This window comes from Tyto alba, unplaced genomic scaffold (assembly GCF_018691265.1).
Source record: "Tyto alba isolate M040663 unplaced genomic scaffold, T.alba_DEE_v4.0 Super-Scaffold_16, whole genome shotgun sequence".
Classification (NCBI taxonomy): Eukaryota; Metazoa; Chordata; class Aves; order Strigiformes; family Tytonidae; genus Tyto; species Tyto alba.
Genome location: NW_024881278.1, coordinates 29,146,750 through 29,171,149, shown reverse-complemented (window position 1 = coordinate 29,171,149; position 24,400 = coordinate 29,146,750). Strand labels below are relative to the sequence as shown.

The 24,400-nt window shown below is 58.1% G+C and overlaps 3 protein-coding genes across 13 annotated transcripts in view; 2 read left to right on the top strand and 1 right to left on the bottom strand.

Moving 5' to 3' along the window:
• The window catches only part of SLC29A1 (solute carrier family 29 member 1 (Augustine blood group)), a 35,392-nt gene extending 28,865 nt beyond the window's left edge, over positions 1–6,527 (top strand). For all 9 annotated transcript variants that reach the window (XM_032995355.2, XM_032995354.2, XM_042789870.1 and 6 more), the window contains 9 exons: positions 27–166; positions 376–510; positions 682–779; positions 1,155–1,245; positions 1,368–1,459; positions 1,570–1,678; positions 2,956–3,041; positions 4,753–4,952; positions 5,519–6,527. In XM_032995355.2, the coding sequence (XP_032851246.2) occupies positions 27–166; positions 376–510; positions 682–779; positions 1,155–1,245; positions 1,368–1,459; positions 1,570–1,678; positions 2,956–3,041; positions 4,753–4,952; positions 5,519–5,630 (1,063 nt within the window). In that variant the 3' untranslated portion in view covers positions 5,631–6,527. The remainder of the gene's footprint in view (positions 1–26; positions 167–375; positions 511–681; positions 780–1,154; positions 1,246–1,367; positions 1,460–1,569; positions 1,679–2,955; positions 3,042–4,752; positions 4,953–5,518) is intronic.
• Positions 6,528–7,659: 1,132 nt separating this feature from the next.
• On the top strand, positions 7,660–13,714 carry HSP90AB1 (heat shock protein 90 alpha family class B member 1). The gene is made up of 12 exons (XM_032995350.2): positions 7,660–7,768; positions 7,853–7,999; positions 8,142–8,348; positions 8,627–8,786; positions 8,993–9,126; positions 9,613–9,930; positions 10,366–10,531; positions 10,730–10,920; positions 11,143–11,290; positions 11,568–11,836; positions 12,268–12,601; positions 13,132–13,714. The coding sequence occupies exons 2-12, from the start codon at positions 7,853–7,855 to the stop codon at positions 13,239–13,241; spliced, it is 2,184 nt and encodes a 727-aa protein (XP_032851241.1). The 5' UTR covers positions 7,660–7,768; the 3' UTR covers positions 13,242–13,714.
• A 2,018-nt stretch (positions 13,715–15,732) lies between these two features.
• On the bottom strand, positions 15,733–24,396 carry SLC35B2 (solute carrier family 35 member B2). Of its 3 annotated transcripts, none has more exons than XM_032995361.2 (4): positions 24,311–24,396; positions 19,635–19,828; positions 19,170–19,330; positions 15,733–17,884 (listed from the first exon to the last, which is right to left on the bottom strand). In XM_032995361.2, the coding sequence occupies exons 2-4, from the start codon at positions 19,789–19,791 to the stop codon at positions 16,946–16,948; spliced, it is 1,257 nt and encodes a 418-aa protein (XP_032851252.1). In that variant the 5' UTR covers positions 19,792–19,828; positions 24,311–24,396; the 3' UTR covers positions 15,733–16,945. The 3 variants fall into 3 exon arrangements, with proteins under 3 accessions (XP_032851252.1, XP_042645807.1, XP_032851251.1); XM_042789873.1 differs by lacking the exon at positions 24,311–24,396 and adding an exon at positions 22,654–22,723; XM_032995360.2 differs by lacking the exon at positions 24,311–24,396 and adding an exon at positions 21,408–22,123.
• Between the last annotated feature and the right edge of the window lie 4 nt (positions 24,397–24,400).

The following is a 24,400-nucleotide window of genomic DNA, read 5'->3' as shown; positions in this document are numbered from 1 at the left end:
TTTCTCACTGAGACCCTCTCTTTTAGGATTCCCCAGCAGATCCGCATCTCGGGCAGCCTGGTGGCCATTGGGCTGGTGTTTTTAGTCACAGCAATCATGGTGAAGGTCACCATGGAGCCCCTTCCCTTCTTCGTCTTTACCATGATCAGCATCGTCTTCATCAACTGTGAGTGAGGCAGTGGGGAGAAGGAGAGGGGCACAGCCCCGTGGCGGGGGCTGATCTCTCTGGGAGAACAGCATGAACCTCACAGCGGGAGAGCCAAGGACGAGGGGGACCAGCATTGCCTCGCAGGGTGGGGGGCCTCAGCTCCCCGCAGAGGTGCAGTCCATCCTTGCCTTTGGTTTCTCATTTCTGCTCATCTTTCCCCTTCGCAGCCTTCGGTGCCATCCTCCAGAGCAGCCTCTTCGGGCTGGCAGGGCTCCTGCCTGCCAGCTACACAGCTCCCATCATGAGTGGGCAGGGCTTGGCGGGCACCTTTGCTGCTTTGGCGATGATCTTCAGTATTGCCAGTGAGTAACTCCAGCCCTGCAGATGACAGAACCTTCCCAGAACACTGCTGTCAACAGGATCTGCTGGAGTCATGCTGGGGGGTTGGGTGGGAGATGGCAGGAAGGCCTCGCTCCTCTCAGCCCTCATCATCTTCTTCCTCCTTCCCCCTGTCTCCCTTCCTGTGCTCCCAGTTGGCGCCCAGCAACCTGAGGGCTTCATCGGTTACTTCACCACGGCCTGTGTGGTGATCGTGCTGGCAATCTTTTCCTACATCCTTCTGCCTCGTATGGTGAGACTTTGTCATCCTGGTGGGGAAGGGTGCGGGGACATGGGACCTTTGGGCATCACAGCACAAGGACCGTGGCCCACGAGCACCCCAGCTTTGGCTCCAACCAGCCTCCACCTCCTGGGTCAGGGCAAGCTCTCCCCTGTCCCAAGGGAGCTCTCTGGGATAATTCCTACCTCAGACACTCCTGTATTCTTGGGGTACTGTGCAAATGAGCCCCTGGGTGAGCAGGAAAGCATCAGTGTTGGGCATAAGTGGAAGGAATACTTTGCCCATATTGCATGTGCCCATATTGCCCACATTTGCTATTACCACACATCCCCTGCCAGCTTGCTTTCCTTAGGGATGAATGAGTTCTCCGTGGCTGTCTCTCTGCAGGATTTCTTCCGATACTACTCGATGAAGGACAAGACAGAGTACCACGTGTACAATGCGGAGCTGGAGACCAAGAGAGACCTGATTAAGAAAGGTGAGGGGCTGAGAGGAGGAAGGAAAAAGAGGAAGAGCCAAGATGAAGAATGACACAGAAGGACTAAACTAGATGTCAGCTTTCTGTGGTCTGCTATGCCTTACTTGTGTCTCTCCCTGCAGATGAGCCCAATGGGATGGAGCAGAATAACTCAAAGATCATCCCTATCCACAACCCCGATGAGAAACCCTCGGTCATCGCGATTTTTAAGAAGGTCTGTGAGTTGCCAGCAACCCCTGCCCTGCCCCTCGTATCAGGGAGACCAGCCCTGCACTGATCTCTTGCCCTGTGTTTGGTACCAGCCTCTTTCTTCTGTCTGCCTAGCTCTGGGTCATGGCTGTGTCCGTCTGCTTCATCTTCACCGTCACCATCGGCGTCTTTCCTTCCATCACAGCTAAGGCGTCCACTGTCCTTGGACAGGGAAACAGATGGGGTAAGTGTGGCCAGGGATTGAGGTGGGGTAGATGGAAAGTGGGAAGAAGGTACATGGGAGAAAAGAAAGTTGGGCTTGGAGTAGTACGTATGTGTGGTGGATTGACCCTGGCTGGACACCAGGTGCCCACCAAAGCCGCTCTATCACCCCTGTCCTCAGCTGGATGGGGGAGACAAAAAAATAATGAAAGGCTCATGGGTTGAGATAAGGACAGGGAGAGATCAGTCACCCATTACCATCATGGGCAAAACAGACTCGACTTGGGGAAAATTAATTTAATTTATTACCAATCAAATCAGAGAAGGATAATGAGAAATAAAAACTAAGTCTTAAAACACCTTCCCCCCACTCCCCTCTTACTGGGCTCAACTTTACTCCCAATTTCTCTGCCTCCTCCCCCCACAGAGGGATGAGGAATGGGGGTTGTGGTCAGTTCATCACCCATTGTCTCTGCTGCTCCTTCCTCTTCAGGGGGAGGACTCCTCACACTCTTCCCCTGCTCCAGCGTGGGTCCCTCCCACGGGGTGCTGTCCTTCAGGAACAGACTGCTCCAGTGTGGGTCCCCCACGGGCTCACAAGTCCTGCCAGCAAACCTGCTCCAGCGTGGGCTCCTCTCCCCATGGGCCCACAGGTCCTGCCAGGAGCCTGCTCCAGCGTGGGCTTCCCACAGGGTCACAGCCTCCTTTGGGCACCCACCTGCTCTGGCGTGGGGTCCCCCACGGGCTGCAGGTGGAGATCTGCTCCACCACTAACCTCCCTGGGCTGCAGGGGCACAGCCTGCCTCACCATGGTCCTCACCACGGGCTGCAGGGGAATCTCTGCTCCTGTACCAGGAACACCTCCTCCCCCTCCCTCCTCACTGACCTTGGTGTCTGCAGAGCTGTGTCTCTCACATGTTCTCACTTCTCTCTCTGGCTGCAGCTGCCCTTGCAGAGTTTTTTTTCCCCGCTTCTTAAATATGTTATCACAGAGACGCAACCACTGTCCCTGATGGACTTGGCCTTGGCCAGCAGCGGGTCTGTCTTGGAGCCGGCTGCATTGGCTCTGCTGACACAGGGGAAACTTCTAGCAGCTTCTCACGGATGCCACCCCAGCAGCCCCAAAACCTTGTCACGCAAACCCATTACAGTATGCCTGAAGGGAAGAGGAAACCACTGTGCATTCCAGCCCGTAGTGGGAAACCAGGAGCACCTAGACCTGGAAGACAGTCTCCATGCAATTAGTGGGAGGGCCCGGAGAACCCCAGGCTCATCAGTCACCTTCTCTCCCTTCTGCAGGTCTCTACTTCATTCCTGTCTCCTGCTTCCTGCTCTTTAATGTCTTTGACTGGACAGGACGGAGTCTCACTGCCCTCTTCACATGGGTAAGCACAGGGCAGGGAGTGAATGCCCAGGCAGTCTCCATCCCTGGGCCCCTCGGCCATGGCTCTCCCTGGGGCTGCCATCCAGGGCTTGGAGCAGGGAGGAGGTGCAGAGCTGACTCCTGCCTTGGCTTTAAGTCCTAAACAGAGATTTATGGGTCAGAGCCGAGAACCACAGTGTTGTCCTGTCTTCCTCCCACCCTTCTTTCAGCATGGCTTGGATGAAGCTGCCTCCTCCATTTCAGCGTCTTTGTAAACAAACCTTCACTCCAGCTATGCAAACAGTGAGACAGGACGGCGGCAGGCAAAGAGGGTGAAAGACAGGGCAGCCGAAAATAAAACCTCTGGCCTCGGCACAGGACACACAGCTGCTTTAAAGAGCCTTGTCCTGGGAGCAGGGCAGTGCCATGCCACGTGGGTCACAGCGCTGTCCCCTTGCTCTCACCTCTCCTGCCTGGCTCAGAGCTGCTGGGGCTGAGCGATGGGAGCTGTGATGGATGGGGGTGGGCGAGGAAGGGGACTGTCCCGTCTCTGTCTCTTCCTGCCCCTTCACCCACCCCCAAGCGCCGTATCCCCCCCAGTATTGCTCAGGTTGTTTGTTTAGAGAAGCTCCTCGGCACCATGTGCCGTGGGGTCTGTCCAGACCTGGCTTCCCCACGGCCTGGAGCTGCTTCCCCCCTGGCCATCGCTGCTGGCTGCCCTCAGCCTTGGCCACGAGCCGCGTTGCCTGGTGTCCAGGCCACAGCTTCCATGGTGGGATGACCCAGCAGGAGACATTTCCAAAACAAGGCTGTGTGGAAAGTCTGACTGCGTGTGGTTCAGGCCTCATTTCCCTGGTCGGGGCCCCGCTTGCTCCTTTTCTCCTCCTCGAGCAGGAGAGGCTGTTGCTCTTACCAGTTTGCCCACAGACACGGCAGCTGGCCTAACCTCAGCTTCCCGCCATGCTCATGAGGTTTCCCATGGCTATGCCAGCCCAGCGGCTCCCAACAAAGCCGTGGGTCTCTTCTGACCCCCAGACCAGTCAGCCCTGTCATCTGCAACCCTGGCACCTGAGGGGTCCCCAGACAGAGACAGGCACGTCTCGTACCAGGGGCTGCCTTGGTCCCAGCCGCAGGGACAACACGGCGCCTCCTTCTTCGTCCCAGTTTCATGTGTCCAGGGACTCTTTTAGGATCCCAGGAGACTGTAACTCAGCCCTTGCCTTTCCCAGCACTGTCCAAAACAGCCCCAGCATAATCCCTTTCTCAGATTGCTGGATCTTGCCCCGCTTGGCTGGGGGATGGCGTAGGAGGCTGAAGAGCTGGTTAAAGCCCAGTTTTGCAGTCCCTGAGGTGCCAGAGGGGATTTACCTCAGCCAGCCTTGTCCTGCACGGTGGCTCGCTGCAGGAGGAGACTGCCATGAGCGTGCACAAGGCTTCTCCTGCCTGCCTGTTGTTTCCAGCAAGGGCTTAGCATCGCCCACAAGCCCAGATCGGTATTTTGGCTCTGGTGCTGCTGCTCTCCAAGTCGGCTGGGATAGGACTTTCAGGCCGAGCACAGCAGGTGGTGATGCTGAAATTTGTTGCAGCAAAGTCTCTCAGCAACTCCGCCATCTCCATGGCTCCTCTGCAGCCCCAGTGTGGTAGGGAGAGCCTCCCCAGAGCCCCTGCCAGCATGCCACGGGATGGGGAATGTCCAATTTTCAGCTGCACAGTGACGTGTGTCTTTCTCCCAGCCCGGGAAGGACAGCTGCCTCCTGCCAGTGATGGTGGCCCTCCGCGTCATCTTCATCCCTCTTTTCATGCTGTGCAACGTGCAACCCCGTACCTACTTGCCTGTGGTATTCTCTCATGACGCCTGGTACATCGTCTTCATGATCTTCTTCTCCGCCTCCAACGGCTACCTGGCCAGCCTCTGCATGTGCTTCGGGCCCAAGTAAGAGCTGGGGACAGGGACAGGGTTGGTTCCACCCCCCAGCATGACTCCTGGAGTCTGGCTCAGCCCTGCTCTGGCATCTGGAGAAGGGGGACGCAGGCGCAGAGGGGAATCGCCACACCGCCGCAGGGAAGATAACCCCAGTGTCCCATCTTCCCATCCTTGTGCCCCCATACCCTAGAGATGAGGGAGCTGTTGTTTGGGCTCTCCATTTCCCCCATCTGCCTTGCTGGGGATCTGGAGGGGAGCAAAGCGTGGTCCAGCACCCACGGCGGGGTGAGCAGCAGGAGAAGCCCCGCTGGGGCTCAGCCAGGCGGGCTGCAGTGCGTGGGGGCAGGAGTCCGGGAGGGGTGTCCCCAGCGCCGGGAGCTCCAGGGCAGCCTGCCCTGTACTTTCTCTCGCTTTAATGTGGAGGCAGGCTCTTGGAACCAAGGTGGATTTGCCCCTGCTGTTCCTCTGCTGCAGAAGAGCGCAGCTTTTGCCTCCTCCCATCTCTCCGACGAACTCGCAGCAGGGCACGGGGCACGCAGCCCCAAGGACGGGTCTGACACCTGTTTCTCCCCTAGGAAGGTACTTGCCCATGAAGCAGAGACAGCTGGAGCCGTCATGGCCTTTTTCCTGTCGCTGGGCTTGGCCCTAGGAGCTGCCGTCTCCTTTCTGTTCCGAATTCTCATCTAGCAGAGGCACCCGGAGGGTGCAGGGACACCAAGAGACGGCTCCGCATCCTCCTCCTCAGGCCTGGACACCTCGGCGCCGTGGGGGGATAAGACCTCACGCCTGCCCCTGCCAAATCGCACAGCCACGGCAGACGTTACACCCAGGGACGGTTCCACTCCTGCAGGGTTGGCCTGGCTCCTGCCATGCTTGGCTGTGTGATGCCTTCAGGCCTACGTGCCTTCTCCTTCCCCACGCTGTGTGTGTGCAAGACCCCTGGGATCTCACAGAGGTCCATCTCCCTCCTACGCTGCGTAATTTCCCCAGACCAAGGCCAAAAGCCGTTCTCAGCCTCCTCCTCTCTGACAGACCTGAAGGCTGGTATCCAGTGTTACTCCCTCTCTTGCCCTTGTCCCCAAGGCACCTAGGGACTTGCTCTCCTCTCCTTCCAGGGGGCCTGGCAACATCCCACACCACTTTTCCTGCTGGTAAGACGTGCAGGTGGGGAGGAGAACCCCGGTCAGTCTTGCCATCCCTGCTCTCTGCTAGGCACACAACCCCCACGCAGCACCACCCCAGGGACAGAGATATCCCTGTCCCACTCACATAAAGAGCCGACATCACGGCTAGGCTGAGGGAGGAGGTCTCCAAAACCCTCTTCCTCCTCCTCTCCTTGCCTTTGTTCCCTGCTTTTTTTTTTTTTGGGTGATATTTCCAGTTTTCTTTCTGCCTCCTGATTGTGCGACAGGAGGTCCCACTGCAGGCTGCAAGAGAAGGTGGCAATTCCCTTCCCACCCAGGCTGCCTTCCCTGCTTGCCTGTGCTGCGAGGGGAGGCCCAGCCTCTCCCTTGGCTTTCCCATCCCTCGCCTGTGTAAATGTGTCTGTACAGTTGCCGTTTTCTATAAAAAGACTGAAACACCCCTTTGGGTACGTGTGCGTCTCCATCACCACAGGGGAGAGGGCTGTGAAGGGACACGGGGTGTCCTGGGAGTTCCCGGGGTTCCCTGTCACCAGCGTCAGGCGCCGAATCGGTGTGTGGTGCACCCCCCCCCCGCGCAGGCAGGGCCGGCAACGGGGACACGGCCAGCGTGGGAAAGGGGTGCTTCCCCCCGTGGGTGTGCCAGGGGCCCACTGGCCCTCCTGATAAGGAGGGGGCCGCACCTGCGCGTTTTGGGGCGCAGAGACCGGCCGCGCACGCACCCGGGAGCGTTCCTGGGAACGGCCGGGTTGCCACCTCCTGCTCCGGGGAAGGAACTACACCAGGAGGGCCCTCACCCCGCGCCCCACATCATTCACAGCCATCACCTCCTCGGCACCCCCAGCCAAGGCCCAGGTCCCCTCATGCCACCCCCAGCTCCCTTTGCCGGTCAGGGCTGCGTGCCCACAGCCTCAACACGGGACGCTAAGGCAGGCGGCTTATCTCATTGTCCTTAGACACTAAAAATACAAAACACCGGTTTCCAAGGGGTAAAACGAGGCTGCTTTGCTTTCAGGCCCTGACAGCCCGTCCCCTCCATCTTGTCCCCTCAGCCGCAGTGCCCCCAGGCTACACCCACCCTCAGGACGGCAAAGCAACCTACGACTCGGTCTCGGGGGGGGGTGCCCACGGCAGGAAGCCGGGCCAGCAGGCACTCCCCGGGGCTGTGGGGACCCCCGGTTGCCCGCCCAGGCCGGGGGGAGCGGCGGGAGGGGCCGCCCGCGACCCCTGTGGAAACCTCTGGAAGCGTCTTCGCGCTGCTCGCCTCACAAGGTGGAGTTCCTCCGCCACCGGTGGCGGGAAATAGTCCCACCCGCCGGCAGCTGATCCGGCAGCAGCATGGAGCCGAGGGCTGCGCTCGCTCCTCCGCCATGGCCGCCGCCATTAAACGGCAACATCGGTGGGGCCCACGCTCCGTCCCTGCCACGGCGACCGGGGCGGGGAGAGGCAGCGGGTCCTTGCCTGCAGAGGCTTCAGAGATAGCAGACAGCGCGGACGGGACAGGCAGAGCTGGGAGGGAGGCGTATTCCTGAGGATGGTGGGGGCCAGCCTGTTGCAACGGAATCCAAGCCGTTTTAAGGCGGAAGAAGACGCTGAGAACCGCGTCACCCCCACCCCCCGTGGCTATAAAAGGCCGCCGGGTGGCGGGCGTCGGTCTTTTGCCGGCCCATCACGCCAGACGCGGTGAGGTCCCTGCGCTCGGCCTGGGCCCGGTGTCCCCGCTCCGCCTCCCCCCCTGGTGCTTAAAGGCCTGTGCTTGCCTTCTAGATGCCTGAGGAAGTGCAGCACGAGGAGGAGGATGCGGAGACCTTCGCCTTCCAGGCGGAGATCGCCCAGCTCATGTCCCTCATCATCAACACCTTCTACTCCAACAAGGAGATCTTCCTGCGGGAGCTCATCTCCAACGCCTCCGATGTGAGCCCGGGCCCGGCTCGTCTCTGTGGGGGCGGTCTCCTTCCTCTGCCGGGGGTGGGGGGGCTGATGTCCCCTTGGGGGTGCCCGGGGAGGCCTGTGCTGGCGGGAGGGAGGCAGTGGTGAGCATTGTTCTCTGCCCTAGGCGCTGGATAAGATCCGCTACGAGAGCCTGACTGACCCCTCAAAGCTAGACAGCGGCAAGGACCTCAAGATTGATATAGTCCCCAACCCCCGAGACCGCACCCTCACCCTGGTGGACACTGGCATTGGGATGACAAAAGCGGACCTCATCAACAACCTGGGCACCATTGCCAAATCTGGTACCAAAGCCTTCATGGAAGCCCTGCAGGTGGGTTGCCTTGGGCTGTGTGGGTTCCCTAGGGCCTGGGCCCCAGGCTTTCGCTGGGGCATAACCCCAGCCCTGCTGCCTTTTTTCCTGTGGGAGCTGTTGGCCTACCTGAGTATGCTTCCCCTGCAGCGGGGAGGAGCTGAGGGTAGGGCTGGCTGCCTGTTGGCTCTTGCCTCTTTTTTTTTTCTGCATGCTGACCCAGTTCTCTGCTGCTGTGAATCAGTTACAGACATCTCCTGTCTCTTCGCTGGTCTATCAGTCTTTCTCTGCTTTCATAGGCTGGCGCAGACATCTCCATGATCGGGCAGTTTGGTGTGGGTTTCTATTCTGCCTATCTGGTGGCTGAGAAGGTGGTTGTCATTACCAAACACAATGATGATGAGCAGTATGCTTGGGAGTCATCAGCCGGGGGTTCCTTCACTGTCCGAACTGACCATGGTATGTATTGTTCAAAAAGCCAAGCGTATTTCACTGCTAGAAGCACCCCTTTCTCTCGGTGCTCCCTAGAGCTGTGCTGCATTGTCAGTCATGCTTGTTAACGTTGGGTATCAAGTAGTGTTTAGGCTCAAGGAGCTGGTCCCACTTGCTCTCTGCCCTTTCACACTATGCCCTGAAATGCTAATGTTTGTCTCCCCACACCGTAGGTGAACCCATTGGACGGGGCACCAAAGTGATCCTCTATCTGAAGGAGGACCAGACAGAGTATTTGGAGGAGCGGCGTGTCAAAGAGGTGGTGAAGAAGCACTCCCAGTTCATTGGTTACCCCATCACGCTCTATGTACGTAAGGGAAGGACTTGGGGGGGACCCACTGGAAAGCTGGAGCCAGGGGTGGATGGTGTTGGGAGCAGGAGCCCAGAAAAGGGCAGAGTAGTCTCTTCTGTTCCTGTCCATAGCTCTTGGGTATTGAGCAGTGGTTCTCCCAGCTTCTGTGGCCAGAGGAGATTTGAGGCTAAGGGCTTACTGGAGGTGAAGGTGGTGGGTATACAGCCATGCTTCTGGCCTTTGATCTGTGCAGCTAGAGGTCATCTAAACCAGCCATGGAAGGAGGAGGGTTTCCTGCCCCTTGTCTCATCTCAGACACAGCTTTTGGTTGCATGAGGCTGTGGAAGGACTCTGAGGGCTGGTTTTAGGAGAAGCCCTGGTTCCAGATGTTGCATCTGTCAGGCCTTGGAGGACACTGGTTTCTCTCATCTGGAACAAGAGGATTCCTGGTAACAGTTGTTTGGGGCTAAACCTGTCCCTTGCTTGACCGTTTCTCCACAGCTGGAAAAGGAACGTGAGAAAGAGATCAGTGATGACGAGGCAGAGGAGGAGAAAGGTGAGAAGGAAGAGGAGGATTCAGCATCCAAAGATGAGGAGAAACCCAAAATCGAGGATGTAGGCTCTGATGAGGAAGAGGAGGAGGGAGACAAAAGCAAGAAGAAGAAAACCAAGAAAATCAAAGAGAAGTATATTGACCAGGAGGAGCTGAACAAGACCAAGCCTATTTGGACCCGCAACCCTGATGACATCACCCAGGAGGAGTATGGAGAGTTCTACAAAAGCCTCACCAACGACTGGGAGGACCACCTGGCTGTCAAGGTGGGTGCTGGGCCACCCTGGGAGAGTCAGAGGGCCCTTTTCCAGCCTGTACCCAGAGCGGCCCGTGGTTGTGCCTCGGTGGGACTGGGGTCTTGTGGGCAACTCGTTGCCTCAGCCTGCACTGTGACTCCCATGCAGGTTGGGGGGTTGGCAGTGCCAGCCTAGAGGCAGGACAGGAGGGTGTTGGGCCTCAGAGAAGCACGAGGCCTCTGTCCAGGCCTGCTGGATGCCACGTAGGGCATCCCTGGCATGTAGGGGGACAGTGGGGATGAGGCAGGGGGAAATGCTGGCTGCTTGGGTGCTGGAGACCCTGCTGTGCCCTGCTGCCAACCCCAGTGCTGAGGAACGGCAGCTGAGCCTGCCCACAGCGGGTCCTGGGGCAAGGGTTAGAAAGAGAATTGCCCCAGCAGCTGTTTTTCCTTCCCGGCTCCGCAGCACTTCTCCGTGGAAGGGCAGCTGGAGTTCAGAGCCCTGCTCTTCATCCCGCGCCGTGCCCCTTTTGACCTCTTTGAGAACAAGAAGAAAAAGAATAACATTAAGCTGTATGTGAGGCGTGTCTTCATCATGGACAGCTGTGACGAGCTCATCCCCGAGTACCTGAGTAAGAGCCCTCCTGCCTCAGCCTCCCAGTGCAGAGCTGGGAGGAGGCCCACAGCCTGTGGTACCGTTCCCAGTACAAAGCAGCTGGATGAGGTGCCAGCTAGTGTGGGCCCACAGCAGTCAGTGTCTTAGCACTTTTCCTCCTGTGATGAAGCTCAGAGCTCTTAACCTTACTCCTGTTTTCATTTCCCCTACTCAGACTTCATCCGGGGTGTTGTAGACTCAGAGGACCTGCCTCTGAACATCTCCCGTGAGATGCTCCAGCAGAGCAAGATCCTCAAGGTGATCCGCAAAAACATTGTGAAGAAATGCTTGGAGCTCTTCTCTGAGCTGGCAGAAGACAAAGAGAACTACAAGAAATTTTACGAGGCCTTTTCCAAGAATCTGAAGGTGAGCTGAGCGCCCTGCACCTGAAGGAGGGAGGGGCCCATGAGTTGTCTGTCTGAGGAGCAATCTTGTTCTTGTGCCCCGTCTTCTCTGCATGGATGTTAGGATAGAAGGGGTCTCATGAGTGGCCCAGAGAACCCTTGTGGGTGGGTGGGTGGCGATGGCTGTGGCTGAGGGGTGGCCAGGTCCCACCCCGGAGGCTCCATGCGTCTCTCCTGCCCCTAGCTGGGCATCCATGAGGATTCCACCAACCGGAAGCGCCTTTCGGAGCTGCTGCGTTACCACACGTCCCAGTCAGGCGATGAGGTGACTTCACTTTCAGAGTACGTGTCCCGTATGAAGGAGACCCAGAAGAGTATCTACTACATCACAGGTGAGCCAGAACTCCTCTGTGCCCTAGTGAGGTGGAGGCAGGTTACCTGCCTACCAGCCCAAACCTAAAGCAAATTTTCCCAGGTAGGTCCTGCTGCCTTTAGCAGCTCTCCCTGCTGAATCACAGCCCATCCCGGGGGGCTGGGGAAAGACCAACAGGCCTAGAGGCCCGGCTGCAGCCAGTCTTATGCTGGGGGTTCTGAGTGACTGGTGCTGTTTGTCCTGCCGTAACTGGCTCTTACATCTTGGCAACCTATTTCTGCCCCCCACAAACACAGGGGAGAGTAAGGAACAGGTTGCCAACTCGGCCTTTGTGGAGCGTGTGCGGAAGCGCGGCTTCGAGGTGGTGTACATGACGGAGCCCATTGACGAGTACTGCGTGCAGCAGCTCAAGGAGTTTGATGGCAAGACCTTGGTATCGGTCACCAAAGAGGGATTGGAGCTGCCTGAGGATGAGGAGGAGAAAAAGAAGATGGAGGAGAGCAAGGCCAAGTTCGAGACCCTCTGCAAACTCATGAAGGAGATCCTGGACAAGAAGGTGGAGAAGGTGAGATGGGCAGAGGGAGCTCAGCCCTGGACTGGAGGGAGGAGAGCTGGGCCCTCCGTGATGCAGGCAAGGGCCCCAGCTCAATGCCTGCCTCTCATCTCCTGCAGAGGAGCCGCTAAAGGAGACTGGAGGTCCCAGCACGCACCATCTTGCTCTAAGCAGCCAGGCTGCAGGTGAGGGGCACTGACCCAAATACATGCATTGAAGGGAGAGGGTAAGTGCAGGAAACGTGCAGTGGGTGCTGAAGGTGCTGGCTGAGCTGTCCAGACTAGTCTGTGCAGCAGTCCTGGAGCTGCTTGGAGGATCTCTGCTTGCTTTGGGGTGTCTCCAGGTGAACCTGGGGCAAAGACATGGGGTGTTGTGTGCTGTGGCTGGGCCCAGTCCGGGGCGTACGGGGACCTTGCTCAGCTAACCTTTAGCTATGTTGGCAGGTAACTATCTCAAACCGGCTGGTCTCATCTCCCTGCTGCATCGTCACCAGCACCTACGGCTGGACGGCCAACATGGAGCGTATCATGAAGGCTCAGGCACTGCGGGACAACTCCACTATGGGCTATATGATGGCCAAGAAACACCTGGAGATCAACCCTGACCACCCCATCGTGGAAACCCTCCGCCAGAAAGCTGATGCTGACAAGAATGACAAAGCTGTCAAAGACCTGGTGGTGCTACTCTTCGAGACTGCTCTGCTGTCCTCCGGTTTCTCCCTGGAAGATCCCCAGACCCACTCCAACCGCATCTACAGGATGATCAAACTGGGGCTTGGTAGGTGTCCCTGCAGCTTCTCAGGCCTGGAGCAGGTCCTGAAAGCGGGTTAGCTGGTCAGGCTAGTGTGGAACTGTCTTGGGGCAGGGGGAGGCCAGTAAGTGATGTGCAGGACTGGGTGTGTATGTAAGTAGGCTAGGGGCAGGTGGAAACCTGGAACCAAGGTACTTTGGGAGGACTCAGGGCTCTGAGTGGACTGTCCTGGCCTCTACGAGGCCAGGAGCCACCACCAGGCTGCTCAGATGACAAGTCTGAGGTTTTTTATTTCTTCAAAGTGAATGTCTAAGAGTCTGTCATGGGAGATGTGACCCACCTGGTGAAACAGCTTGTGCTTGCACCCAACTTTTTTCTCCAAACTGGCTACTTAGCTAAATGTAAATCAGGAGGTGCTGTGGCCTGGCATAACTCCTGGATGCTAATAGCTCTGTCCCTCAGGCTGTGGGCAGGAGCCAACCTTTGGTCTGGGAGGGGCTGTGCTTCTGGGATCAGCTGTCCCTTGGAGGCCTCATCTCTTCCCTCCCCTCTCCCAGGCATTGATGAAGATGAGGTGACTGCAGAGGAGTCCAGCGCTGCTGTCCCTGATGAAATCCCCCCTCTGGAGGGAGATGAAGATGCCTCCCGCATGGAAGAGGTAGACTAAAGGAGGAAGAAGCATCTTCCCTCACCTGCCAGGCCTCTGCCTCATGTTACGTCTGCTTAGAAGGGGGGTCTGCTCCCACCAGCTGCTACTGACTTCTTGGTGGTGTCTTATATTTTTGGAGTTGTTTGAGGTTGTTTTTGGCAGGGTGTAGGAGGGCATGATTCTCTGTTTGTCAGTAGTGAGTGACGTAGGCAGCCTGAGGCCTGTCTGTTCTCTGTCTTTCTGCTTGTGTAGGAACAGCTGCTGGGGAGTGGAGGTGAGGAGGCATCAGGCTTCCCCTCTCTCATCCCCATGGGGTCTCCCATGTTTCCAGTAGGCATCAAACTGGGGTAGGAGAACCCTTCCTCTGAGCTGCTGCCTCCCTGAACCCCCAGGGTAGGATGTTGTATTTTGATTGGCTTGGTTATTTTTTGTTTGATTATTTTTCTGTTGTTTTGTTCTACCGGAATTAAAGTATCAAAGAATGTGACTTACATGCTGGGGTCCTTGTTTCATGCCTACCCTACAGAGGAAAGAGTCTCAGCCTGTGCCTGGGGGTGCCAGGCTATTGGTCTCTCCTCTGCCCTGACTAGTTTTCAGAGCCCTACTTTGGGTGGTCCCTACCCCTTCCCCCTGCCCAGGCACCAGGAGTTGGGTAGGAGAAACACAGGACCTGCTGTGCAGGTGGGGTCATCTCCCAGGGGCAGTAGCTGTCCCCCTAGAGTGCTGCACACCCCGCAGCCCGGGGACAGACCTTTCCCATCTGCAAGTTGTGCCAGGACCTGAGCGGGCACTGCTGTTGGCTGCTCCGACCCCAGTGTCCGTGGGGGCAGAGGCTGTGGCAGGAGCCACGTGCCTGTTGCCTCTCAGGGCAGAGCAGGGGCTGGAATGACAGCGTGGAGCTGCCTCTTTTCAGCTCTTAGGCCAAAAGCTTCTGTGCTTTAGACTCCTCCTTTCCTCCCTGCTCCAGCCTGCTCTTTCTGGGCTTCTGCAGCCCTGGTGGGGGTTTGGCAGTATCTGGCCACCCCCGGCTTTTGTCTGTGTCCCAGATGATGGAGCAGCCTGGGGCATCGCCTCTGATTTATCTGCCCCTTGCACTGAGCTCACACCCCACGAATGGTGTTTGGTGCCCTGTCCACAATGGCCCCTGGGGTTTGTCAGGGAAAAGTGACACCAACATCAGGTTCTCTTGCTGGCTGCTGGCCAGCAGCCACAGGCACAAAATGGAGTGGGCTTTATGCAATATTGGTCTCTAGGCTCTGCTGTGGCCCTCGCTGCACACCGAGGTGCTGGCGCTGCCAGCGTGGCACATGGCAGTTGTTTGGGTGCAGGCTGCTAGGGCAGTGCTGGAGCAGAGCTAGCACATGCCTGCAGGGTGGTTTTCTTTCCCTGAAACAGGAGAGGGGAAAAAAAAGAGTTAGCTGGGTAGGAAGGTTTTGCCAAATAACAAATCAGTAAAGTCAATTCTTTTTAACTTAGAATGCTTTGGGTTTTTTATTTCACTATTTTTTTTTCTTTAAATCTACATTTAAATTGGAACAGGTATGCCTGGCTGGCAGACAACCTTTTTAACCTTTTTTTTTTTTTTTTTTTTTTTTTTTATGACCAAAGAAGAAAAAAATTCATTGGATTTTCAGCCTGTCAGCAGAGGGTGGGACAGGCATTTGGGGGAATTTGTAGGGGCAGGATGAAGGGCAATGAGGCTGTGCAGGCACTTTCAAGAGTTCAGAGCTAGGAAAGGAGCACAGGTAAACCTGCTCGAGAGCCAAGTGCTCTGAAGCCTGGGCTGTGCTCAGCTGTGCTCCCTGCTGCCTCAGTTAACTTAGTGCTGTGATAAGCTGCTCCTCTCCTTAGTCTTCTGTTTCTCTTGTAGCCCTCACCCAAGACTCTCCTTTCTCTAGCTCTGTTAGGCTAAGGTCCTGCCTCTGATCCCAGGCCTTACTAGATTGCATGGGCCTACAGCCAAGGTTTTTCACCAAGCCTCCCATGTGTACCAGTAGGATGTACCATCACACCCCAAGCCTCCCCTGGCTCTGGTGTGGGGCCTGTGGAGTTTGTGTTGGTGCAGATGCACCCCACAAAGGCTGGGCCCCTCCAGGGCCTTGCTACACCACAGGTGGCCCTGGCTGGCAGGTGCTCAGCAGGCCTCTGCACCACCTCTCTAGTTACAGAGGCTGTAGCTACACCCACCGGGGCTGGCCAAGCTGCACGATGTAGAAAACCCAAGAGCCAAACCAGAATCAGGCTCATAGCTCCTCGGCCTGCCCCGCAGCACGGGCAGCAGTCCAAACCTGGCTATGCTTCCCAGGCGTGTGTGCAAGGACCTCCTGTCAGGCCTTGCAGCTTTGGGTCCCACCTGGGCTGATACCTGCCTGTGCCAAGGCAGAGGCACGTGGGTTTGGAAAGGGTAAGACAACTTTGCTGTCCCAGAGGGACTAGGGACAGAGGAAGGGTTGGGAAGGGTCTCCCCTCCTTCCAGGTACCTAGGGAAGAAAATAATGGAAGAACAACATTTACCCTCAGGGCACTATATGCAGCATATTTTTAATTTAATAAAATAAAAAGAGAAAAAAGTTGCCTTTCAAAAGTACCAAAACCTGCTGGCTTGTCAGTCAGGTTGTGTTGAGGAGAAAAGGGTTAACCAGTAAAACCCAGGCTCCCAGGGAAGAGCAGCTTTCACTGCTCCATCCCCTGCTGCCTGGGGAGCAGGAACAAGGCACCGCAAGCGGGCTCTGCCCCATCTTTCGGCTCTCCAGGCACAGTGGGTCTCTGGCCAGGCCCCAGGAAAGCTGGGGCTGATGCCTCCAGCTGGCAGGAAGAAGAGGGGCTGTTTGTGCTTCTCTGAATGGCAACTGCAAAGCCCAGAACCCGTGGCACTGAGACACCCCGAGGCGATGCTGGGGCTTCTGGGCAGCGCAGCCTTTGGCCTGTGACAGCAGCGGATGTAACCGAAAAGCAACCTAGAACAACTCAGCAAGCTGTGGGAACTGTACTGGCCAGCCTCAGTCACTGCATAAAAATCAGTCTGGGCTGAGGGGCACAAAAAAAGGTATCTCAGAGCAGGGACAAGGAACTGATGAAACCAAACTGGGAGGAACTGGCTTTCACTGCAGAGTGTCCTCCCAGAGCAGGTACCAGGCCCGGGGTAGGACAGGCTGGGAGTCCTCCCCTTAGCTGTGCCTGTCCTACCTGGAGCACCTCCTGGGAAGGGGGCTGGGAGCTCCCCTGCCTTGGGACAGGCTCAGCTTAGGACTTGCCTCACACGGAGGCATTTCAAAAAGCAAGCTAGTGTTTCACTTGCCCCTTCCTCCTGCTGGGCTCTGTAGCAGTGACAGAAATGGAGGAGCATTAGCCAGAGGCATGACGGTGCCAGGGGAAAGAGCTCCCTTGTTCGTCAGTGACTTTGGAGACAAGCCACAAGACAGAGGCGGGGCAGTACCACCAGCAGCCGCACGCTGGTCTTCCCCCAGGATGCGAGCCCCCGGGCCCGTGCCTTGGCTGGAAGTCTTTGATCCATTAAGGCAAATGGAAAGGTTTGGAGCTGTGGCAGCCCAGAACATTTTCCTGGGCTTGTTCCAGCCCCTTCCCCGGAAAAAAGCAGGTGGAAAATTGAGTCACTGGTCCAGCCTATCCACACCCCACCCTGCTCCTCAGCGGGATCTGAGAAATCAAGCAAGTACCCCCGAGCGGAGGCAGGACAGCCTAAATGCCATGGCCCCAGCTCCTTAGACCTTTTGTACAGGGGTCTCGCCTGGCGGGAGCTTCTTACTGCGCTTCTTCATGCGGCTGCGGGCGTAGACGCGGAGGAAGAGGGCCATGAAGACAACAGCTATGCCCAGCCCGCCCACGACAGTGACGGAGTGCCCGTAGATGAGGCAGGAGAGGAGGATGGCAAAGGCCTGGCGGAGCGTCATGATGATGGTGAAGACGGCTGCCCCGAACTGGTTGATGGTGTAGAAGATGAAGAGCTGGCCGCAGGCAGAGCACACCGAGAGCAGCACGGCATGGGCCGTGAACTCGGAGTGCCGGGCCATGAAGCGTACCGACTCCAGCAAGGCACCCTGCTCCAAGAGCGAGCCCACCGTGAAAAGGCAGGAGAAGACGTTGACGCCGAACATCATCTGCACGGGAGACATCTTGTAGGTGAAGAGGGCGTCCTGCCAGTTGGAGGTGAAGCTGTCGAAGATTATGTAGCCGGCCAGGAGGACTACGCCTGAGAAGGTGGTGACGGTGGACACGTGCCTGTTGGGAGCACTGGAGAGCAGGAACATGCTGACCCCCACGGAGATGAGGGCAGCAGTCAGGTACTCCCAGTACTCATAACTCTTGCGCGAGACCAGTTTGCCCATCATCATCACTGGGATCACTTTGGAGGCCTTGGCCAGCACTTGGGTGGGGAAGCTGATGTATTTGAGTGCCTCGTACTGGCACCAGCTGCTGAGGATGTTGGAGAGGGAGGCAAAGGAGTATTTGTACATAGGGGCCCCGTGACGCGGCTGCTTGGTCAGGGCGCAGTACAGACCAGCCACCGTGAAGGCCAGGATGCGGTTCATGAACACTAGGAACTGGGAGTCCTTGAACTTCTCACCAGGGTCCGTTTCGGTGGCACCGTATGTCCTCGTCATCACGCGCTCCTGGAGGACGCCCCAGGTGAGGTAGGAGGCCTGCGAAGCAGGAGGAGCAGAGTCAGGGCCCGCAACGGCAGCTGCAAGCAACCACGGGAAGAACAGACCCCAGGAGATCCTTGTTTGCCCCAGCGTTGCCTCATCCTCTGCATGACAATCCTTCTCTGAGACGCTGGGCGATGGGGTCACCCCCCTGCCACCCGCCTGAGGGAACCCGCTGTCCCGTGTGGTTACAACCAGGAACATCCCGTCCCAAACAAAACCTGCTCAGTTTACAGCCTCTTCAAGGGGAGAGAGGCCCGCAAAGCAAACATCCTGGCGTACAGCGGGGCAGTTATGCTTTAAGCTGCCTGTTAAACCAGATCGACAGGATCAGGGAACGTTACCGATGCACGGCTGCGGTTTTGGTGCCAGCTCCCTGCGGCACGTCCTGGCTGTTTTCCCAGTGGCCTCTGCATTAGTTTTCACTTCCAGCTCCCCAGGCCTGGTTCTTCGATCCAAATCAATTCTAGTTTCAAACCCAGCAGAAAAAATTGTCCTCTGCAGATGATCACTGTTCTGGCTGTCACCTCCACTACTTCTGGTGCAACAGTACCAAGCCCCTCACAGAAATAAGACAAGACTTCCTCTCACCATACATCCCCTCTCGAGGAACTGAGGCACAGAGGGACAGAAGGACTTGGTGACCCACAGCAGATCTGAATGGGCTGGGATAGCAGGCCACAGAGTGGGTGCCTTCTGCTGGCTGTGGGATGTGTGGGGTTTTTCTACCACAATGCCCACATTTCTATTTTTGGTCCGCACAGACCCAAAAAGCTGCCCTTCCTAACGACACTCAGGCTGTAGCTGAGACTTAGGGAAACTAACGTTAAAAACTGCTGTTTATCTGTAGCTGAATTCAGCGTTTCTCTCCAGTATTTGAATCCAATCCATCAAGGCAGGATGCATTAGCCCCAGTGGGTGTCCCAGAGCACAGACTGGGAGGTAAGAGTGTTCCAATGATCTGCTGCTCTGACGTGAGGGCCAGAACAAGAGCAGCCCTAACAATCTGCTGAATCACAGAATTTTCCCTATCCATGGCTGCAGGGGACTGCGAGCAGATGGACAGGAGGTCCCATCCCAGATGACACCAGCTAAACAGACCTCCACAGCCCTTAGAGGTGACACAGCAGCTCTGGTGGACTGGCCTGGTTGAGAGGCTGGGTCCCAGCCTCCAACCCTGCCCCGATCAAGAACAGCACTGCATCCTTGGTCTTCCAAGCAACTGACCTGCTGCCCACCTCCTCCTCCCAGCGCGGGATGGCCACACACACAGGGCCCCTACCTGCAGACCAGCAGCACAGAAGAGCAGCTTGAAAACCTGTCGGGCTGTAGAGGACTCCGTGGGCTCCCCTCGGGGTGGCAGGGAGCCATCCTCCTGGTGTACAGACTTCACCTCCGAGCCGAACACGCACGATTTGATGACAGGGAAGCAAATGCCTCGACCTGAACAAGGTAAGAGAACATGGAGACAGAGTTGACCACAGCTTGGGCACCACAAGCCGCACCAGCCTGAGGGGGTGAAGCCTCCCTCCTTACTAGTCTCCACATCTACTGGCGCGGGGACCTCAAAGAAATTTGTTTCAGGGTAGCACCTAGACAGCTTTGGGATGCAGCTCTGTGAGCAGCTTGAGCCTGTTCTGACAAAGCAGCCTGGGGAAACAGCCTGTGAGCGCTGAAGGGGGCTGGCCAAGGGGGCGTGGGGAGCTCATAGGGAGGCAGGATGTGGAAGGGAAGCTCCTGCCCTTACCTGTCTCCAGGTAATTCCTTTTCTTAAAGTACTGGATGAGGAGGAATCCCGGCACCACAATACTCGCGTAGCCAGCAGCATTAACAAAGAAACGGAAGAGCCAGAAGTCCCCCCACGAGTCCTGCAGGGCAGGGGAGATCTCTTCACCAGTAGCCATCGTAGGGAGGGAAGCCAGCACAAGGGGAAGGCAAAATCTGTGGAGAGAGGAAGAGGCAGGTGGTGGGCTACTGGTACACAGCCAGCTCCGGTCCACACGTCCGTGCCACCTGCCACCCGGCCTGCTCCCAAACAGCAGGCAGCAGCCAGATCCCACCCCAGCGACAGCAGTGATGACAGCAGCACATGGAGTAGGAAAAGCTCTCTGGAGTTGGAAGACCACATGCCAGACATTTGTGTTTGCTTCTGTTAAGGGTGTTTGCTCTGCTTAGGAACATGTGGACTTAGAAACTTGAATTTCCAGGATTGGAGAGAACGTTTGAACGCTGTTCTAACCATCTGGTTTTGACAATGCCCTTACTCCAGATGCAAGGAGCACCTCACTCCTCACCTTTTTAAGCTGAACTTTAGCACAGCTCCTGGGTGTAAAAAGAAAAGGTCACTGAATGGAAAAAGTGACTCCTACCTAGCAGCTCATGTTTCAAGCCTGTGGCCAGAGCGACCTTCCTCTGAGAGCAAACGGTTCAGAGCTTCCCCCTCTGGCTGCACCGGGTGAGTGAAGGGGAGCCACAGGGAGGGCTCAGGCTGCCAACCTCCCCCACCTCCCCAAGCAGCCCTGGAAGGGAGCGTGCCAAGGCATTCCCCACAGCTCAGAGGAAATTACCAGGGCTTGCCCGCTTGGCAAGACACAGCCAGAAAGCAAGGCTGGGAAGAAACTTTCCTACCACCCGGCTAACTGGGATTTTAGCAGGACTATCCAAAATGTATAGCTGATATTCTTCAACTCTAGCCCTAAGGTGGTGACCTAGCCAGCTTTAAAACAGTTTTAATGCTCCCTGAAGAAGTTCCTCCCTCCACTGTCCCCTCCCTCACAGAGGCAAACCTGTGATATTCAGGGGCCATGCAAAGAACAAGAGCACCAGGTGCACAACAAAATGAGCAAGCTGGCAAGGACTTTCCACACCCAAGGCTAGCTTCATCCTCCCCTCAAAGAGCAAGCTGTGGCTTCCTGCCTCAGGGTAGGAGGTTTCCTTAATCCATGCTCCATTGGCCCTGACAGTCTCTCTAGTAGAAAAAGCCTCCTGATTGCCTTGGGGGCCAGGTGAGGGTGCTGTGGGGCTGGCTACATAAACACACACCAGAAGAAGCTCTGGGCTCCTGTGACAGAAAGGGCCCGAGGTGTTAATTCCCTCCTCCCCCCACAAAAGGAATTTAGGCCCTGTGAGGTATATCTGGCCCCAGCATAATACAACTGTGAACTCTAGTAGCCCTTACATGAAACTCAGAGGCTTACAAACTTAGAGCATTAAAGGCAAGAAAATCCCCTGTCATTTCATGAGCAACGAGCCCTCCCCACCAACCTTTTGTTCCCTTGGGAAAGGCCTGAGGGGCTTTTCTTATCCTCAGTTGCTGCAGCCAGGACCCCGGAGTCCAACAACCTGACCTAAGCTGATGCTGTGTTTCACCCCGAAATCTCCCTTCTGTGACTTGAAGAACCCAGAAATTCCCAGCCCAGGGAGAAGTGCAAACAGCTGGGGGTTGGCGTCTGTGCCTGCTTCCCATTCGCCCCTGCTGTCCCTCACAGAAAAGGCAGTTTGACACCTCCACCCCTGTCACCTCTCCTGCGGCACAGGCGTCATCGCAGGCTGCCGGGGTGCTGCAGGATGCAAGAACAGGGCTCAGTGCAGGCACCCGGGGCTGAAGCTGCCCATAGTAAGTAACCCCAGTTGATCGCAGCAGCCCTCTGGCTGGGAAGAGGGCGCAGAAACGACGTTCGCTTTCGCAGAAGTCAGCTGGAAGCAGCAGGGTCGGTCGCTACACCCACGGGCCACGGCTCCCTTCAACCTGACAGGGACCGAACGCCAGCCGGCTCCGCTCAGCGTGAGCGTGCGTGGCGTTACCCCGCCGGCCTCCTCCGCGCTGCCACGGGAGGGGAATCAGCTCTGCTCCCCCGCAGCGATCGCGGAGAGGAGGCTGTGGAGGGACAATGGCTCTCTCTATGCCTGCGCTAGCAATTCCCAGGCCCAGAGAGCTGACTCAGTGCAGCAGGCCCTGCCCTCCCCGCCGAGGCTGGGAAGGAACAGGGACGCCAGTGTTACAGGTAGAGAGGGGCGAGGGGGGGGGGGGGGGGTGCACAGGGCAAGCGGGGCAGCGCGCTGAGGCATGAAAGGAGCCTTAGTCTGGGGCCTGCAGAACAGCCAGGGCGACCAGACAACAGACTCGGCTGCTGTTCCCCCTCAGCGCAGGAGCGGCGGCTCTCAAACGCGCCGCTTCAGAGCTGCGCTGGACCACAGCCCTCTTGCCCGCGATGCAAAATTTGGGTCCTGGGCCAGAGGCCTGGGAGAAAAAAAAAAAAAAAAAAAAAAAAAAAAAAAAAAGAAAAATCCCAGCCTGCAGCCCTGCTACTCTCGAGCACGCCTCTAGCCCTTCGAAGGGCTGGGGGCCAAGGCAAGCCTGGAGCGCACAGCCCCCCGCACCCCCCCTCCAACTGCTCGGGGTCCTCCGTCTCCCCCCGCCGCCGGCTCGGAGCTGCGGGGACAGCCCGCCGGTTCCCCCCCCCCCCCAAAAAAGCGCCTGCCGCCCCTCCGCCCAGGGGCTGCCCGGGCAGGCCCCGGGGGTCTCCGGGAGAGGCGGGCGGGGAGCCCGCTTTCCCCCCCCCCCCCCGAGAGCTTTTCTGCGGGTCCCGCTGGGCCCGGGGGGGGGACGCGGCTCCCGGGCGGCTGCGGGGGCCGAGCGTGGTCCCGGGGACGCCACGTCCACAGGGAGCGGGGCCGGCAGCGCGGCGGCGGCCCTGGCCCACCCTTGCCGAGGCGGCGAGGCCCGACCCGCCCACGGCGCCCCCCTCGGCCCTCGCACCACCCACCTGCGGCCCGGCCCGGCCCCGGCCCCGGCCCCGGCCCCGGCCCCGGCCCCGGCCCGGCCGGTTCCCCTCGGCTCCGCTCCCGGCGGCGGCGGCGGCGGCGGAACTCCCCGCTCCGCCGACTGTCAGCGACGCCCCACAGCGCCCCCTGCCGCTCCGGAGGACCCGCGCCGGGCCCACGCGTGGGTCGGCGGCCGCAGGCGCGGGGCGGGGCGGCGAAGCGGCCGGCGGCGGTTCCCCCCTGCGCGGGCGTGGAACGTACTGAGTCAGGGAAGGGAAGGCAGCGGGCCGAGGGGGCGCCGGTTCCAGGCCGAGCAAGCAGAATTGGTTTCCAGACCCCACGGCAGCCAAAACCCGTGCCGGCCACGCCTGACGCAGTGGAAAAAAAATAAATAAACCCGCTTGCGGTGCAGAAGCCCGCCAACCTCAGCCCTGACCTCCGGGAGCATCAGCAGCGGGAGCTGCGCGGCAGGACGAGCCCTTCCCCACCCACGGCCCCACGCGGCCCCGGCCCAATAGCCCCGCACCCCCCCCCGCAGCGGCCCCAGGCAAAGCTGCAGGGCCGGCTGCAGCCATCAGGTGGCCACCCAGTGACGTTTTACGAGACATATTTAAAAAAAGAAGCAAACAAAAAAAAAAAAAATTAAAAATAATTAAAAAAAAAAAAAATGCAGATCGCTTGCTTCCGCCCTTTCCCCTCCCCTTTCCCACCCAGCTGCAGCCCTGGCCGCACCACGCTGTTCTGCCCTGCAGCGCCCATCGCTCCCGCTCCGCCCCACTCGGGAGTGCCCCACATCCCCTCGGGAAGGGGGGCACCCGAGCGGGCCCACGGGACAGCTGGTCCTGGCAGGTGCTGGCCGAGGCCCACGAGCAGAACAGGCTTGTTTGCAGCAGGGTTGAAGCCCTGCCAGAAGGCGAGAGGCAAATATTCGAAAGAAACGGAGCGATCCAGCCCCGGGCTGCTTGAGAGACCAGGAAAGCTCCAGAGGCGCCTGGGGGGAGCCCGTGCTGCTTTCTTGGCAGAATTTCCTTGCTATCTGTCTTTCCAGGAAGGGAGGAGGAAGACAACGGCTCACTCCACAGCATCTCGGGTGATTGCGCCATGCAGGATTTGCCCCAAACAATAGCAGCTGCTCCCAGGCAGCAAGCGGGGAATTTCCCTGGCCGAGGTGGGGTCAGGCGCGCTCCGCATCTCCATTTCCACAGCACCTTTGGCTGCTGGTTCCCTCGTGTGTCACACGTGCTCCTCTGGCTTGGAGAGGGGGCAGGGAAGAGTGGTGAGCTGAACAACAGAAGGGATGCGGAGATAATCCATCCCATCTGCTCCGCTTTCAACCTGGGGGAATCTAAAGCCCGAGGAAGACCCGTGCCTTAAGTTTTTTAACACACTTGCAAGGCAGGAGATGGAGCAGGACCTTTCTATCCTCTTTGCGACAGAGGAAACCACAGCTCAGTAAAGGCAGCAAGATGTCTGGCATGACAGCAGAAGCGGGGATCCACAACTTGGTCTTCTGGCACCTCCTACGCTCTTTCTTCAGCCCCAAAGCCAGACGCTCGGCAGGACAGCGGGGGACTGGAGCGCCAGGCTGGGAGCCCCCAGCCTCAGCCCCGAGCACCAGAAAGCCTCTGCGAGTGGGGAAGCCCCTGCGCTCCCACTCACCTTCTGCTGCGCGAAGGGCCCGAGGGAGCGGGCGGGCTGGGGAAGCCCCTGCATCCCGCCTGTCCCCAGGCACCCGGGGTAACGCTCAGC

Coding starts and splice junctions, on each gene's coding strand:
- HSP90AB1 (XM_032995350.2), top strand. CDS start 7,853: ATGCCTGAGGAAGTGCAGCACGAGGAGGAGGATGCGGAGACCTTCGCC. Junction 9,127..9,612: donor GTTACCCCATCACGCTCTAT/GTACGTAAGGGA, acceptor GTTTCTCCACAG/CTGGAAAAGGAACGTGAGAA. Junction 9,931..10,365: donor AGGACCACCTGGCTGTCAAG/GTGGGTGCTGGG, acceptor CCGGCTCCGCAG/CACTTCTCCGTGGAAGGGCA.
- SLC35B2 (XM_032995360.2), bottom strand. CDS start 21,430: ATGACGCCTGTGCCGCAGGAGAG. Junction 19,331..19,634: donor AAGGAATTACCTGGAGACAG/GTAAGGGCAGGA, acceptor TACCTTGTTCAG/GTCGAGGCATTTGCTTCCCT. Junction 17,885..19,169: donor TCTGTGCTGCTGGTCTGCAG/GTAGGGGCCCTG, acceptor CCTGCTTCGCAG/GCCTCCTACCTCACCTGGGG.